Source organism: Molossus molossus, unplaced genomic scaffold (genome assembly GCF_014108415.1).
Source record: "Molossus molossus isolate mMolMol1 unplaced genomic scaffold, mMolMol1.p scaffold_m16_p_23, whole genome shotgun sequence".
NCBI lineage: Eukaryota > Metazoa > Chordata > Mammalia > Chiroptera > Molossidae > Molossus > Molossus molossus.
The window spans coordinates 7158960-7176195 of NW_023425359.1; the positions used below are offsets into that span (position 1 = coordinate 7158960).

The window sequence follows — 17236 nt, forward strand, 5'->3', positions numbered from 1 at the left end:
GATGGAGTCTTGGGGCTGGAGGGTGCCCCTGGTCTCCCAGAGTGGGTGGTGGCCTCCACAGAGAAGGAAAGATGGAGGGGAAGCCCAGCCCCAGACTCATCTGCGTGGAGCAGTGTGGTGCCCGTGGACTGAGAGGTGGGCGGGACCACAGACACGGTCAGGCTGGCCCTGGCCCCCTGGTACTGCTCCCGGGCCACTGCCCCATCCTCCAGGCCTTGCCCTGCCTGCTCCTTCCTCCAGGCGGCCTTCTGACCTCCAGGCTGGACCACGCTCCTGTCACAGACTCAGGTCCCTCACGGATGCTTTTCTTTCTAACATTTATCCCACCTGCAAAGAAATCATGATTTGTGCGATAATTGAGTAATTCTGACACCTGGCAAAACTGGGGGCTTCTTGAGGGTGGGGACTGCACCTGATCTGTGCTCAGCTGTCACCTCCGAGCCGAATTTCGTTCTTGGCATGCAGTAGGTTTTCGATACATCGTGGTTGAACGAATGCATGAACATGGTAGGAACAGAGTGGGTGTTGGGTCAGACAGCCCTGGATTTGCCATTTCTTTCTGGGTGGCATTTACAAATGGCTGAACCTCTTTGGGAGTTAGTTTTCTCTCCCTAGGTGGGCATAGTAGAATTTATATTGCAGACAGGGTGAGAAGATTTATGCACCTGGCATGTAGCAGCTGCTCAATAAATATTAATTTCTTTTTTGTGTGTGTGTGTTGTTTTTTTTTTAATTTTCAAGGTAGTTTTAATTAATTAATTTATTTACTTATTTTTTTTTATCCTCACCCAAGGACATTTCTTTCATTTTTTGTTCAGATAGAGTGGGAGGCAGAGAGAGAGAGAAAAACATCGATGTGAAAGGGACACATCAAGTGGTTGCCACCTGCACCACCCAACCGAGGACAAACTGCAACCGAGGTATGTGCCCTTAGTGGGAACCGAACCTGGGTCTCTCTGGACCGCAGGTCGACGCTCTAACCGCTGAGCCAAACCAGCCACGGCACAACTGCTCAATAAATATAAACTCTTCCTTCCTCTGTCTTAGAGTTGAGAACACAGAGTTTTCTAATCCTTCTTCTTCCTTCCATTGCAACATTTCCTTAAACACAAGCTCACAATGCAATCTGCCCCTCCCCCTCCCACTGGCCTCTCAGTCCATCTCGGTCTGCCCCCCCCCCCCCCCCCGCTTCTTCCTCCAGGTCACTCTCCAACTCGAACTTCACCTCTGCCATCTCCTCTTGTTCTTGGATGACCAATAAAGAATTGGTCATGATCGCTCAAGAATGCTTTGGGTGGAGACATCTCAGCCCAGTGGCTTTAAGTCTTTATGACATCCTGCCCCAAAGACCTCTTTCAGGCCCGAACTTCTCACTTCTCAGAACTCTCCCCGTGTCCCATTGTTAGTGTCCAGCCGGCTCCCCAGCTAAATCACAAGCCTCTGGAAGGTGCTTTGCTTGGTGTCTGTCTCCCTCCAGGGCCGTCAGGGGCCTCCCGTGGCCGTAGCCACTCAAGGGCCAGCCACTCAAGGCGGTGGGACCAGAGGTCACCCCAGGCTGCCCGAGCAGGCACATTCTCGGGGACTCTCAGAAGCACACCCCAAGGGGCTCAGTCAGAGGGCTTGGTGGCTGTCGCCGGCCATCACGGGGGCAGACACTTCACACACCCACATGGGACGCTGCTGTGTCTGGTGACCGTGGCCCCAGCTCTGGTGAACGTGGGTAAATGTGTAACTTGACCTCGCACCGGCTCTTTCTGTTCAGCAGTGAGGGCGTCGATCAGCCCAGCTTCCTGGAAGCTGTCCCAGCACGAGAGTCCCTCTGGCGTCCGTCCCCTTGTCCCCTCGTCAGGCCTGGCCGCCGGAGGCCCCCACCCCCACGGTGATGTAACCTCTCCCCAGCCTGGGCACAGAACAGTCTGGGAACGGCTCCATCCCCACCCCTCAGATATAAATAAGGGCCCCATGGCCCGGCCAGAGGAAGAGTTCGTCCTGTCTCGGGAACTGAGCAGAAGGTAAGCAGGGAGCCCCCCCCCCCAGCCTAAGCCGCAGCCCCAGCCCCAGGCCCTCCCCTCTCCCCGGCGGCTGCGTTGTCTGCTGACCTAGAAGGCCAGGGGCTCTGTGGGGAAGGGCAGAGCTGCGGGGAGGCAGCAGCTAACAGCATCCAAGAGCCAGAAGCCTAGGGACGGGGTGACCTGCGCTGCAGGGGACATTGCCACCAAAGACCCAGAAAATGCTGCTCCCCTCCCATCGAGCCGGACGTCCAGACCTGGGTTGTCCTCCCCTTGCCCTCCCCCCGCCCCTCCCCAGGTCTTACCAGGAGACCTGGTCCTTCTCACAGTCAGCAGGGTGGCTGGCCCTCCTGCACCCTCTGAGCAGGGCTCGGTCCTCTGGGGCTGGCCCAGGACCAGCTTCATGGTGGCCAAGAGTCCACCGGGTCCTCTTCCAGCCCAAAGGGGAAGCAAGGCTCTTGCTGTGCAGCCAGGAGGGCTGGCGGGGGCCAGGGCCAGGCTCGGGTGGCCCAGGGCTGTGTCTGCACAGGGCTCAGGTGAGGGGGGCCATGTCCCCCCGAACCCTCCTTGAGCAGAGCTGTCTCCAGTCCTGGGGTCAAGGCCTGGGCCATCAAGCTCATCATTGTCTCCCTGAGCCTCAGTTTATTCATCTATAAATGGGACAAAGGGCAATGCCTGGCCTCCCTTGTCCATTAAGAGCAATAGAACATGAAAGTGCTTTCTAAACTTTTGGATAAACTAAAAAAGCAAATGCTTATTATTTTGTTCAAGAGGACGTATGGATTGGTGCTTGTGTGCGTGGATTGCAACTTCAAGGGGTCTGGGTTTGAATCCTGGTTCTGTCTCTTGCTGGCTTCATGACCTTGAACCATCCCTGAACCTCTGTGTTCCTCTGCAAAACAGCACTAATTAGTTTACTTAACCACTACTTACCAAGGGGCTACTAAGTCCAGGCGCTTTGGGGAGAATGCGGTGTATGCCGGTGAAAACACAGAGCCCTGCTCTCGCGGGGTTTGCGTTCACACGGGAGAGACAGCAGCAAACAGCGAGCACAGTAAACAGACTCGCAAAGCGTGAACGGCACCGCGTGCCACCCGTGACCAGGCCAGGGAAGGGGAAGCAGGGCCGTCAGCTCCGAGTCCGGGCGTGGCAGGGCAGTTGCAACGTGGAACGTGGCGTGGAGGCCGCCTCGGCAGGGAGGGGGGCCGTCGTGAAGTGGAGGAGGTGGTGTAGGAAAAGCCTGGTGCGTGCCTGGCGGTGACAAGCATCGTGTAAGTGTTGGCTGCTACCCTCACCGACATCGCTGGGCCACAGGGCCACCAGGAGTGGGGACACCGGGAAGGAGGGGCTGGTGAAGAGGGCGACCAAGAAGGGGGTAGGGAGGAAAGACCCACAGGGAGTGGGCGTCAGGAGCACCCACAGGGCCTGGACCCCCTGCTGCCCGAGAACCCTCAGGGTAGGAGTGCCCATCACAACTGAGGGCAGACAACAGCCTCTGCCTTGAAAATGATCCTTGAAATCACTTCACTTGCTCCGTTCACAAGTGCAAAGTGGGGAGGGGGCGTGTCCTGCGGGATTCCAGCACTCAGTCCACAGGTTTCCCCTGAGGAGACCACCTTTTATTTGTATACGCCCACCATTATAAAAATGCAGCAAAACATGAAACAAAACCAACCCCAATAAACCCTACAAAAGCAGCCTCAGCCCGTGACTGGGTTTTCTGCACCTGGATCGCACAGACGTTTTCTGTGCACTTTGAATCTGTTCCCACTCGCTGACATTTGCAGACGTGGATAGATTTCTCTAGGCTGAGGGCTGCGGGGGTAGAGGAACGAATCTGGCTAGCAGGCATTCGATGGTCACCTTCCACCCTTCGCGAACTATTTCAGGTTCCACGGAAGCAAACGTGCATCAGAGATGAGCCCTGCAGGAGTGAGCCTCTGGGCCACCGTGCTTTGTCTCTCGGCCTGGGCCGGCCTGCCCGCTGCGGACCGGGTCTACATCCACCCCTTCCACCTCCTCGCCTACAGCAAGAGCAGCTGCGATGCGCTGAAGGAGCCTAATGCGGAGACGCCCCAAGACCCCACCTTCACACCTGTGCCCATTCAGGCCAAGACGTCCCCAGTGGATGAGGAGGCCCTGCGGGAGCAGCTGGTGCTGGCCGCCCAGAAGCTCAAGGATGAAGACAGGAAGAGGGTGGCCATGGTGGGGGGGCTACTCAACGTCATGGGCTTCCGCATGTACAAGACGCTGAGTGAGACGCAAACCACGGCCGGTGGGGCTGTCCTCTCCCCAACGGCTCTCTTTGGCACCCTGGCCTCCTTCTACCTGGGGGCCTTGGACCCCACAGCCAATAGTCTGCAGGTGTTCCTGGGTGTCCCCGGGGACGAGGAGCAGAGCTGCACCTCGCGGCTGGACGGTCACAAGGTCCTCTCTACCCTGCAGACCATCCAGGGCCTGCTGGCCTTGCAGGGCGGGGCTGGCGGGCAGCCCCGGCTGCTCCTGTCCACGGTGCTGGGCCTGTTCACAGCGCCTGGCCTGAGCCTGAAGCAGCCTTTTGTGCAGGGCCTTGCTCCCTTCGCCCCCGTCACCCTCCCGCGCTCCCTAGACCTGTCCACCGACCCAGAGCTCGCTGCTGAGAAGATCAACAGGTTCATGCAGGCCGTGACCGGGTGGAAAATGAGCAGCCCCCTGACGGGGGTCAGCCCAGACAGCACGCTGCTCTTCAACGCCTACGTCCACTTCCAAGGTGAGGCGAGGCCTCCGGGCAGACTGCCCCAGGCTGGTGTCAGAGGTGGCAGTTCTCTGTCTTGTGGCCCTAATGTCTGACGTTTCAGCCAAGCAGGGCCTGGCCTCGGGGGAGGGCAGGGTGGCAGACACGGCAAAGTACCCGGGGGCCACCCTCAAGGAGGATGGCGTGGCTGTCCCCCTGGGCTCCGGGGATGAGTGTCGGGTGGGCATCTGCCTCCCAGTGCTGCCCATCTCTGCAGCGACTACACTGCACCCTGTCGCCCCATCCTAACTCCGGGTGCAGTGAAGAGGTGCGGCTAGTGAAGAAATAGACGCAGAGAAACAAAGGGACTTGCTCACGATGGCCCAGCCACAAGCCAGGGACCCGGGACCCAAACCCAGGCCTGACGCCCACGGCATGGCTCCCTGCTCAGAGGGCTGAGTTTCTGTCTCTCGAGAAGGCTGAGGGCTCCTGTCTCTTGAAGATGGCACGATCCCATGTAAAAATCACCAGTTCGTTTGCTTAAATCACTTTCGTGCTGGGAAGGTGATTGCCAGGCAACCCCCATTATAACAGGTTGTTCATTCATTCAACAAATACTCACCGAGAACTTACTGCCTGCAAGGTGTCGAGCTGGGCGTGTGGGAGGGGTAAGTAGGAAGGACCATGGGCCCCACCCCAGGTTGTTCAAGTTCAGTGGGGGAGACTGAGCCTGGGGGAAGATGCCTCGGCCTCAAAGCTGCAGGTAAAATCCTCCACGAAGGTGGTCTGGGAGCTCAGAGCACCCGGAGGCGGGGGTCACTGGGGAGTGGATGGAAGGCCCAGGGGTGACGATGGGAGCAGGACTTCGGGGAAGAGAACCCTGTGAGCAAAGGCGGCCAACTTCAGGGTGAGGATGTTGGGATGAGAGCCGGGGGCCAGTGGAAGGCAGGGCTGGGAAGATGGGTGGGCACCGCATTTTGAGACTTTGCATGTGCTGCTGGGAAAGCTGGAGTCTGGTGGCAGGAGTCCGAGTGGGCAAACATTCCGCCCAGAGGTCATCCCGACGGCCTGTGCTGTGTGCACTGCAGACGGGAGGGTCCTTGGGAGGTTTTGCAACAGTCCAGGCGAACTCTGCCGGGAACACACAGGCGGTGTCTGTGAGTGGCGGTGCGCTGGGGGGGGGGGCTGCCTTGGAGGCACAGTGATGAGGTTCGATCCAGACGAGCAACCTCGCGGGGGCCAGGGAGCCAAGAAGCCAGCAGCGAAGGCAGAGCTGTGGAGAGAGACACAGAGCTCACAGCCACTTCCTCGCCCTGGTGGCACGCAGGAAGTCTGAACCCCACAGGGAAGGACCTCCAGCCGTCCTTGAGAGCGGGATGGGCCAGACAGACCGACTGCTCGGTCCCAGCTCTCAGGCCGTGGGAGCAGAGTCCAGCGCAGGGGCCATCCAGCCGAGGGCAGCCACACGGTGGGGGGGAGGGGCCATGGGCTGGCGTGCCATCCCTAGGAGGGCCCCTGGGAGGACAGCTCGCTGAGAAAGTTGTGCCCCCCAAAAAGCAAAGCCAGGGAGCCACTGGTGTCAGAAAGGGGGCCTGTCACGCGATCCCACAGGGTAGAGCTGCACAGGAAGGCCCGAGAGGAAGACGGGGGACTCGGGAAAAGGCTACCATGCTCAGGACACAGCGGTCTTGGTGCCCAGGCCCTGCCCAGCCGGCCGTGGTCCAGCCCTCTGATCTCCGCCCTCAGCTTTCCCTGCCTGTTTCCAGCAAATGGGAATGCACAGCCCCTTCCTGCCCGCCACAGCGTGTCCATTATGGAACAAGCGGCTGCGTCGGGAACTCTGAGTCCCCTTCGCAGTGATGTCCCGCGATGACCACCCCAGCGCACGGTCGCACGTGTCTGACCAGCCAGGACGGGGAGTTTGGGGGCCCGGGAGCCCCGCTACCCTTTGCCCACCACTCGCCTCGCCACGAGCCCAGGTGCTGGCCCTGGAGGGTCCAGGACATCCGTTGACTTAACCTTGAGAGATTTACTTAACCTCTGGACGGACGGTGCTTTTCGGATGAGCAGACAGGAGAGGGCAGCCCCCTGGTTCAGATTCCAGCGTCTGTTTGTTTTAGCTTGTTGGTGGAAAAACTAATCCTTTTCCCTCTAAGCCAGAGGTTTCGGGTGTACATCAGGGGCGACATCATCTGGCTCCTGTACTGTGTTCACCCCAGGTCAGGTCTCCTCTGTCACCACTTTCCCCCCTTTACCTCTTTTACGTGTCCGCCCCCCACCCAGGAGCCCAGGGCCGCTCAGTGATGACTCTCTCAACTTCTCTTTTCTTCCCAGAAACACCAAAAATGGGCCTTTCGGGGCAAGTGAGAGGGCTGCAGGGGGGGGGGTGGCACCAGGGGGACGTCAGGGGGAGCTGGAGCGCTGGCCTGTCGTGAAGAGACCCCAAGCGAGTGCCTTCAGCCGGGGTTGCTGACAGCTCGCTCCACGACCGCCTGCACCAGCCTGCGCTGGTGGGTGCCGAGGGCGCAGCCCTCCAGGCCCATCGCCGGGGCACACGCAGCCCACCACGCAGGTCACTGGGCACAGCGGAGCCGGCCCGGCCGCAGGGGAGGGGAGGGTTCTGAGAAATGCAGCCTTTATTCCCCAGAGGACCGTGGAGGACACCAGGCGCTGTGCCCAGATTGTCCCATGAGCGTGCACCAAGGATGTTTGGGCAGTGACACGACCCTGTGTGACACTACCATGGTGGACACGTGTCACCGCACACCTGTCCAGACCTGTGGAGTGCACAGATCTCGAGCGAACCCTAATGTCAGCCACGGACATGTCCCTGTGGGCCCAGCAGGGCTGGGGCTGCTGAGCGTGAGGCCGACCACGAGCAGGGGCAGCCGGTGCACGGAAAAGCCCTGTGCCCGCCTCTTACCTTTTCCGTGGACCTAAAACTGCCCTAAAAAGTCACCTTGATTTAAAAACAAAACGAAACAGGGTCAGCATGCTGGACCACAGGCTTCGGGCCAGGACGGACCTGGGCCGTTTCCCCATTACTAGGGGGTAGGTTCCTTAGCCCCTGGAAGGTGAGGCGTGCAGTCTGGGGCCCGGCTGTACTGTGTCGTCACACGGTCCCGAGTGAGCTCACAGTGGCTGGATTTCACAGGAGGGGGACGGGACCCGACGGGCCTTTGGGGTAAAAGCAGTGGCCCGGGGTGTGCTGGGCAGGGTGGGCAGGAGCCAGGCCTTTGGGGTCTGACGGCCTAGGCCTGCCCAGCCCAGCCCCGCTCCTCCCGGCACCCACACAGCTGCCTGGCCCGGCTGACTCTCCCTGTGTCTCCAGGACAGATGAAGGGGTTCTCCCTGCTGCCGGGGCTCCAGGAGTTCTGGGTGGACAACACCACCTCCGTGTCCGTCCCCATGCTCTCGAGCACGGGTACCTTCCAGTACTGGAGCGACGCCCAGAGCAACCTCTCCGTGACGCGGGTGCCCCTCAGCGAGAATGTCAACCTGCTGCTGATTCAGCCCCACTGTGCCTCGGCCCTGCGGGAGGTGGAGGCCCTGACCTTCCAGCATGACTTCCTGAGGTGGACCAAGAACCTGTCTCCCCGGTAAGGCACAGGCACCTGCCCGGAAGCTCCCGTCTGCTCTCCCTGGAGGGTGGGGCCGTGTCGGTCCTTCTGCCCAGGGCGTGGTGTTGACCGGGCCCTGGCACGGAGCAGGGACAGGCCGTGGCACCCTCTGCTGCCCCGGAGTGGGAGGCCTGCGCCCCACCGCGTCTCCCCACCGGCCCGCAGACCCCTCGTCTCCCCATTGTGCATTGATCGGTGCTCGATGGGTTGATGTGCCGTCTTCTGGGGGCAGGAGAGGTGATTCCCCTGGGCTTACGTTTACCCGTTCGGTGGGTCGGAGCGGAACTCAACGCGCGCTCTGAGCGGGGACCTTCCTGGCGCCAACCCAGACGCACGCGCCGTCCGCTGGGTTCTGGAGCTTCCTGGGGGCCGACTTCCCAGGAGGGTTTGGAACCCCTGAGAGACCTGGCGGGGCCTTTCTTGGGGAGCTGCCCTTGAGTCTGGAACCCCCCGGGTCGCTGCTCAGGTGGTTTGTCCTCTTCCCGACGGTGATGAGAAGGCAGCAGACTCGGCCACATGCCAGGCCCTGGGCAAAGGCCCAGACGTCTGCGTTAAGGGGCACAGGTGGCCTCCTCAGGTCAATTATTGTTTTAAAGTCATTTTTTTATGGTGTTAAACGCATAACATATAATTTAGCACTTCAGTCATTTCTAAGTGTACAGTTCAGCGGCATTAAGTACGTTCACATTGTGGTACAACCATCTCCATCTCCATCTCCAGTCTTTCCATCTTCCAAACCGAAACTCTGTCCCCGTTAAACACGGACTCCCCACCCCTCCCCCAGCCCGGCAGCCACCCTTCCACTTTGTCTCTGCGAACTTGACCCCTCCAGGCGCCTCATCCGAGTGGAACGTATGGTACCTGTCCCTTTGTGTCCAGCTCATGTCACTCAGCATCACGTCCTCCAGGTTCACCCACGTAGTGGCCGGGGATGTTCCATTGTACTTACAGACCGCAATGTGCTTGTCCATTTGTCCTTCAGTGGACACTCGGGCCCCTCCATCTTTCGGCCACTGTGAGCGATGTGCCACGGCCACGGCTGCACGATCAGCTGCAACCAGAGTCTGTGGCACTGGACACACGGGGGCCCCGGGGATGCTGAGGGAGGCGGGGCCCCGGGAGCACAGGGGCCGACCCTGCACACGCCCCTGCTTCCCTCCCTCCGTGAGGTCTCTGCGTCAAGAACACCAATGAAAGGTGGCTCATCAGAGCCCATGCATGATTTCTGAGAATAGCATTTTTATTTTTTTTATTTCTAAAGTGTTTTGTTTTTTTTTGAGAGAGAGAGATAGAAACATTGATGAGAGAGACCATCGATTAGCTGCCTCCTGCATGCCCCACAGGGGACTGAGCCTGCAACCTGGGCACGTGTCCTGATCAGGAATGGAACCGCCAACCTCTTGGTGCCTGGGTTGACGCTCAAGCCCTGAGCCACACCAGCCGGGCGAGAGTAGCATTTTAAATGATCCAAGTCATGCACGTTCACGCAGCCCACCCACAACAGAACAGGCGACTCAGATGACCGCTGTTAAATGTTGTGTGTCCTCCTCACCGTTTCAAAGGACATGAAATGTGATGCCGAAAAACTTCCAAGACAAGCTGGCTGGGTGAGGGGCAAACGCCCCCTCAGCCGGCACACACACCAGCTGGCTTCCCGGGTCTTCTGCCGGCCCTCTCTGTGTGGCCCAGGTCTCACAGCGGGGCCCCCTGCGGCCATCCTAACTGTGGGTCATCTCTGCAGGGCCATCCGCCTGACCCTGCCCCAGCTGGTGCTGCGAGGGTCCTACGACCTGCAGGACCTGCTCGCCCAGGCCAAGCTGCCCGGCCTGCTGGGGCCCAAGGCAAACCTGGGCAAAATCAGTGATGCCGACCTCAGAGTCGGACAGGTACCGTGCGGCCCCTGCCTGGCGGGTCTGTTGGTTCCCAGGGTGGGAGGTGCATGTGGAAGGTTCACAGAGGAAGCTTCTGGAAGGGGGTAGGGCAGGAGAGGGACGAAAGCATGGCCATGTGGGTCTGTGCCCAGGGTGGGAGAGGTTTCTGGGGCCTTCCAGAGACAGGTGGGGAGCAGCAACCCCTCTCCACCCCGGGCTTGTGGCTCTGCCCAGCCTGGCCTAACCTGGGGTCCTCCCCACTCCGACAGCAGGGTGGGGACTAGGAGAGTAAGTGTCCCCAAGCCCGGGTCCGGCCCTGTCAGGCACCTCCTGGCTTCAGGGAAACGCCCCACAGTGGACTGTCCGGCTGCCACGGGACACTGCCCCTCAGCAATGGGAGGGGCCTGCGTGCTCTGGGCACCACGCTCGTGCTGGGGAGAAATAGGGCCGCTCCCAGTCCTGGCCTCAGAGACCACTGCTGGGGGCAGGGGCCCTCTGTGCTGAGTGAGCAGGATCACCCAAGCACCGGTGGGTACGGAGGGGCAGGGCTTCCTCCCAGACAGCGAGGTGGGAGGTGGAGACGGGGTCCGAGGGACACTGTGGGGAGGGGCCATCAGGTGCACTGAGGGAGTCCCTGAGGGTGTGCAGGCACCATGCACCCCCAGACAGGCGGACGTCCCCTGCGGGCAGCTCTGCAGCGCCACCTTGGGCCGGGGGGCTGGCAGGAGCGACCCTGCACTTGCTGCTTTGCAGGTGCTGAACAGCGTCCTGTTTGAAGTGAAAGCAGACAAGGGAGCGCAGCCCCCAGAGTCTGTCCAGCAGCCGGCGGGACCTGAGGCCCTGGACGTGACCCTGAACCGCCCGTTCCTGTTTGCCGTCTACGATCAGGAGTCCACGGCCCTCCACTTCCTGGGCCGCGTGGCCAACCCGCTGAGCGCGCTGTGAGGCCGGCCTGCCACGGACGCGGCTCCAGCGTGGGCCAGGGCGGCACCGCACAGCCACACTAACCTGTCACCACTGTCTTCCACCTGCGCTTGGAGCTGGAGGGAGCCCCTGTCCTTGGTCAGCACGGGCCGTGTACAGGAGCAGCCGGCCCGGGGGTCGCACGTTTCTCTCGGGAGCGGGGAGCTGAGAACCAGCACTCGGCACAGGACAGCTGTTCTGGGGCAGTTTGCACAGACCAACGTGTTTGTGAAACCTATCACTGTTTCCTTTTCCGTTGGAAACAGAAATTGGGCTTTAAAATTAAAACATGCATTTCTCGCTGTCCTGGGTCTTATGTGGCGTATTGAATGTGAGCCCGTGACCTGCGTGCAGTCGCCCTGACGCCTGAGTTTTTCTTGGTTTCTCAGTTTTCCTTTCCCATGATACTTGTGACTTTTGAAAAACACAAGCATCCGAATGTATGTTAGAGTGTAACATCATGGCTGACTATCCTGTGTTATTAATAAATGTCTTACAACAATAAGCAGAAAAGAAAAAAGTCTGTCTTTCACTTAGCACAACAAGTCCACGCCACTTAGCAGACAGACAGACAGACACAGTGATTTCTGGACTCTGAGCCACGTTTTGGATGGCATCTCCATGGGAGGCACAAGCTGGTACTTAGCCATCATTTGAAGAAGTAGAAGGTGTTGTTTTTCTGGGCCCTACCTACTAAGTGGCAGTGACCGACAGGTGGCCTGTGGGGGTCCCCGCACCCCCATGCAGCTGGGAAGGAACAGGGCAGACGGGTGCCTCTTCATTCCTGGGACACAGGGTCACTCACCGTGGGGAGCAGAGGACAGAGAGACCTTTGCCGTTGTACATCTCTCTCTGTGGTGTCCCTGCCCGTACTCCTCGGTGGGATTAGGCCCCACCTGCTAAATCTTGAGCAAGGCCTGAGGAAGGGTGAGCACCCAGCAGGCCGAGGTACGGGAGCACTTTCTTCCTCCCTTCCATAAATGCTGAATAACTGGTGGGCAGCTGATACTGCAGCTCCCGCTGAGAGCCAGGAGCCCATGACAACAGGGACGGGCTGGGAAGCCCTGGGTGGGAGTGGGGATGGCCGGTTTCAGAGCCCACTAAGTGATTTCCTGTACGTGGTTTCATCGGCTTGGGTGAAGGGTCGTATTCTGCTTGTACAGGACTGCCCTGAGCTCATACCCAGGCTTGCCCGCCCCTCTGCCGGCCATCAGAGCCACCTCCAAGGGACTGAGCTCCATCAGAGCGCTCACACAGAACAGCAATGACATCCTCCAAATCTCAGCTGTCTCCTCACATTCCCAAGCATCCCCTAGACTAGAACGCATGTCCCTGGCTTTGGCGTCAAGGGGACAGCTGGTCCTTCTCGCCACTGTGGGTGTGACCGGGTCTGACAAGGGTTGAGCTCAGCTGTGCTAGTACACGGGCAGGTGCTGGAGATGGACAGGCTGGCAGGCAGCCCGGGGCCGACACCTGCTGCTGTGGGACCCAGGGTAGGTACTCCACCTCTCACCCCCTTATTTATAGAATGAGAAGCACTTGAATGAACACATGAGAAGTACAGTAACCACCCCAGGGCACACAGTCCATAACAGGATCGTGACCTCCACTGTCTAGAAGCCCAGTTTCAAAAGTACAGCAGAAACAGAGGTGTTTACCTGTGGGCCACGGCGGGAGCCTGGAGCCTGAGACTGTGACCTTACACGGCACAGGGCTTTGCAGATGGGACTAGATGAGAGACCCCGAGGAGAGGACAGGGTCTGGTTCTCTGGGTGCAATCACGTGTTCCTTGTAAGACGGAGGCAGAGGGAGAACGGAAGACCTAGAGGAACAAGGCGAGGTGCTGCAGGAAACGGGAGAGAAGGCGATGCGCCCTCGGAGCTACAGTTTCTTCTGTAATTCCTACAGCTGCGAACAAGCAAGGTCCAGATAGGGGTTGCCGACCAGATTCAGAGCTGCTCTCCCAACCCCCGGCATATATACTTCAGCCAACAAATACTCGGGTGATGAGTGATGACGACACATCGGTGTAGGTTCATCAACTGTCACAGGTGTCCCGCTCTGGTGAGGGGGGTTGGTAATGGGGAGGCTGTGTGTATGTGGGGTCAGGGGACATCCGCCCAGAGCTCATCCTGTACACTGCGGTTCACTCTTGGTGCTGCACCTTCGGAGGCGCCAGGTGAGTGCCCGGCTTTGTGGGGACGCAGCAGGAGCCCGAGTCACCCCTGTAATGTCATCCTGAAGTCGCCCGTGGTGACGAGATAGCATGGCCGGTGCAGCCAGGGGGAGAGAACATTGTTTTGAACTAACCGTTTGCTCTACTCAGCAGGCTGCTTGGCTTTGGCAGTTGCCAGGAGTAAAACGTTGCCAACCCGATTTGGGTCAGGACGTTACAAGGATACAAAATACCAATATTTCACAGATTACATAACACGAGAACATGAACTCGACGGCTTTGTTTTTCTTGAACATCTCCTCGCTGCATTCTAAGTCTTCCTGGGTGAAAGTGTGCATCCGGTAGCCCAGGCAATTACTCAGCAGCTGCAAACACCTCCGTCCGAGCCTCTGGGCCACGGGACCGGAGCCACGGTGGCCGAGGAGGCTCCTACAGCCCACCGAGGCGTCATCAGCTCCCACATCCTTGACTGAGTTTAGAAAACCAAGAGATTTTTATTTGTTTCTCGTTTGGCAGCAAAAGTGAATCTGAACAGATGTGAGGCTCTCAAATCTTTGCATTCTAGACGCTCGTGGTGCGAAGAGTTCTAATTCGGGGGCACCAAGCCTTGTGTAATCCGACACCAGGTGCTGTTCCAGAGACCCCGGCGATGTCACACGACGCACAGGACAGAGACCACGTCACCTTCCCAAAGTCTGAAATGCAGCAGGCACACCCCTCCTCGTTCCCTGCTCCAGCACAGACGCCCACAAACATGAACTCTGTGCTTGAACCCTCTTTTTGATTCCAGGTGCTAAAAAGTTTTTTTAAATTAGTTTTAGAGTAAAAATGTATTCCTTTATCTTTAAACTTTATTCAATTACAATTCTCTAAAGCTTAACTAATTACACACATGGGGGAAAAGAGGATATTTTCCCATTGATTTTTAGTGAGTGGGAGGGAGGGAGGGAGAGGGAGAGGAAGAAACATCAATGTGAGAGCAATTGGTTGCCTCCCACATGTGCCCTGACAGGCCGGGAATTGAACCTGCAAACCAGACACGTGCCCTTGACGGGGAATCAAACCCATGACCCTTCAGTCTGTGGACCAACACTCCAACCACTGGGCCACACCAGCCAGGACTAGAATGTTTTGATTTTAAACTAAAGATCCTTGTTTCTTAAGCCTAAAAACAGACACTGTGGCATTAAGGATGTTGCTGTCATCAAACAAGCTTGGAACTGTGGTGTCACTGAATCAAGTCTGAGCCTGGGGCCTGACAGGAGTCAGACATCGACAGCTTGGGCCTCAATCCCGGATCATCGGTTCCAGCGCTCACATCGGGGAGGGAGAGCCCCCTGGGCGGACAGACTGGCTCTGGAACTATCGTCTGGGTTTAATTCCGCTAATTAGTTACCTCCACTCCTAAATTTGTCAGTTTCCTCATCTACAAAATGGGGATAACAGTGGCGAGAAAGAGGGCTGATAAATCACATCCTCTCCTCGAGTGGTGAAACACACGAGAAAGGCTGAGCGGCCACGGACACGGGACAAACTCGGTCTGCTCTTGGCTGTGCTGGGCTCGGCCAGGTGGCTGCTGAGGCAGATCTGCGCCGGTCACCTGGCCAGAGGGGCCTATGCTCCCGACTCCCTCCAGGCTTGTTCAAGGTTCCCGTTGGCCAGAGAACCTGCGAGATTCCGAAGGTGAAGGACGGCTCGCTCACACCTGCAGGCGGGGGAAGGTCCCAGGTCACCTGGTGACATGGGGCAGTAAGGCCTCGACCAGAGCTCCTCCTTCAGCTTCCTCTCGTGCTGGGCCGGGTGTGTGCACAGCCTCAAAGAGCAACTTCTGTGAGCTCCACTCCGTGCCTGCAGTCGGTCCAGCCTTCCTTCCCGACAAAGCAGCACAGCCAGGCAGACATGAGCCAGCTCCCCCGCTGAGCGAGTCAAACCCTCGTCACACCCCTTCCTGCCTTCCCCCTCACATGGTTCTGTTCCTCTGACCCAACTTCCTAACACTAACTGCAGTCAGACAACCTATCAGTCCAGGGCAGGGCCTCCACTAGGACCAGAGCATACACCGTCCACAGCAACCGAGAAAGGTCCGTCATGTGGACAAAGCGGGAGGAGGGGACCGTGGAAGCTTCTGGTGCCCACACTGCTGCCCTGCGGTCTCACCAGGGTCTGTCTCCCAGGCTTCCTCTCCTTGCTCTAGCTTGGCCTCATCACTGTGCTAAAAAGAAAATCCCTGCGAACTCCCAGATCGGCTTGAATCCTGTCCCTACTCCTTTCCCTTGTCTCCCACAGCTAACCTCTGAACAGAGGAGGCGGAGACAAAGAACTGCAAAGCTGGAACAGGCACAGTGTCTGTCACCGTCATGCTGAAGGGTAGATGCCACCGCTAAGCAAAGTGTGCAGGTGTGTGGGGTGTAAGTATGCAGGTGTGTAGGGTGAGGATTAGTGAGCCGACCACATGCTCTGGATACCCCTTCTCCACATTCCCAACTCGTCTGCCCCCCACACCCAGGATTAGCATCCAGAGGGATGGCAGCTGCTGGCTTCTGCAGGTGGGACGTTTGTCCCGTCCATGGACCAACTCCCACGTGTCTAAAGGGAGCTTCTAGCATGGACAGGACCCTCCCAACAGGTGCAAGAGACAGGCCTTGATCCAGAAAGAAAGAGCCATCGCAGGGCATGAGTGAGTACTCCGTGTGCTGAATTCACAAAGAAAAGGCACGCACGTTCTTGGCAGACACTTCTTTTATTTAGAAAATAAACCCTCCGACTGGTCCAGCTCCTGACAGTCTGGGCGAAGAGAACGATCGGAAGCACCGCCCCTGAACGCCCGGTGGGCGGACGGGAACCAGCACCTTCCGGCCTCGCTGAGCCCGCGGACGCGCAGCGTGGGAGCAGGGCGCCTCCGCAGCTGGTCAGTCACCGCGTCCCCTGCAGCGCCAGGGAGAACCTTTCTGTTCGCACATATATACTCACTTTACTCATATTTTAGAAATCAGCTCTTCCTCACTAAGATTTACAATAAAAATAAAATAATTTGCTCTGTAAACTATAGTAGAAAGTTTCGAATGTCTTAAAAACTATCTTCCATATAACGGAAAAGGCTTTAGTGTTCCATTTTGGGTGAAAGAAGACCCAAACGTGCTGGGCGGCGGCATGGTGCGCGGCCGGAGGTCCGGGGAAGCACTTTGCTCGAGGTCCGGCGCCGGGAGAGCGGAGCCACTGTCTCCCCAGGCCCAGGCCCAGGCCCCTCGGGCTCCCCAGGGTGCCTACGGCTGCTCTGCTGTAGCCTGGTCCTTGGCAGCAGCAACAAGCTCTGCGAGAGCCGGGAAGCTCTTTATGTCCTTTGTCTGCAGGCCCAGCTTTTGTATCTGCAAAGGCCACGAGAATGAATTAAGTTACTGTGATTTAAACAGAAAGTGAAAAAAAGACCCTTATAAAAAATAGAAGAAAATATTCACCCACCCTCTACTAAAAAAAAAAAAAAAGGCAGTTCCCTGAAGAATGGCAGAATATTTTTTCCTTTTAGAGCAAAGGATGTGTTTATTATAAACCTTTACTTTTTGGGGTCAAACATTTGGCATTCTGAGAAGCCTGTGTGTTAATTTACCTCAATCCATCACCTCAGAATCTGACAGGATAAGAGCCTCTTTTGTGGACTGGTCAAGGAAATTCACACTTAAAAAATAACAACAAAGTGAACTATTTTTTAAGTGGAGTATTCTAAAAAAAGGGTTGGCCTGTCTTAATTTCTGAACATATCAACAACCTTTTCTTAGAATCTGATTAATTGAAATACTTTGGCATAGCAACTACTGTGAATTCTTTTGGTAATGGAGAGAAGGCACACCGTGTTCCCACTTTAGTTTAATAACAAACACATATACACA

The 17236-nt window shown here is 57.7% G+C and overlaps 2 protein-coding genes across 2 annotated transcripts in view; one reads left to right on the plus strand and one right to left on the minus strand.

The window, feature by feature from the left end:
- The first annotated feature begins 1994 nt into the window (after positions 1–1994).
- Positions 1995–11158, plus strand: AGT (angiotensinogen). Its single transcript, XM_036277754.1, has 5 exons — positions 1995–2012; positions 3899–4758; positions 8054–8321; positions 10084–10228; positions 10967–11158. The coding sequence occupies exons 2-5, from the start codon at positions 3927–3929 to the stop codon at positions 11156–11158; spliced, it is 1437 nt and encodes a 478-aa protein (XP_036133647.1). The 5' UTR covers positions 1995–2012; positions 3899–3926.
- Positions 11159–16099: 4941 nt separating this feature from the next.
- COG2 (component of oligomeric golgi complex 2) overlaps positions 16100–17236 on the minus strand; it is a 45394-nt gene continuing 44257 nt past the window's right edge. The window contains exon 18 of the mRNA XM_036277520.1: positions 16100–16717. Coding sequence (XP_036133413.1) covers positions 16616–16717 — 102 coding nt within the window. The 3' untranslated portion in view covers positions 16100–16615. The remainder of the gene's footprint in view (positions 16718–17236) is intronic.

What these genes read in the sequence shown, in the direction of transcription:
- AGT (XM_036277754.1), top strand. Translation starts at nt 3,927, where the DNA reads ATGAGCCCTGCAGGAGTGAGCCTCTGGGCCACCGTGCTTTGTCTCTCG. An exon ending in CGCCTACGTCCACTTCCAAG is followed by an intron (nt 4,759 to 8,053) that starts GTGAGGCGAGGC and finishes CTGTGTCTCCAG; the next exon opens with GACAGATGAAGGGGTTCTCC. An exon ending in CCGACCTCAGAGTCGGACAG is followed by an intron (nt 10,229 to 10,966) that starts GTACCGTGCGGC and finishes GCTGCTTTGCAG; the next exon opens with GTGCTGAACAGCGTCCTGTT.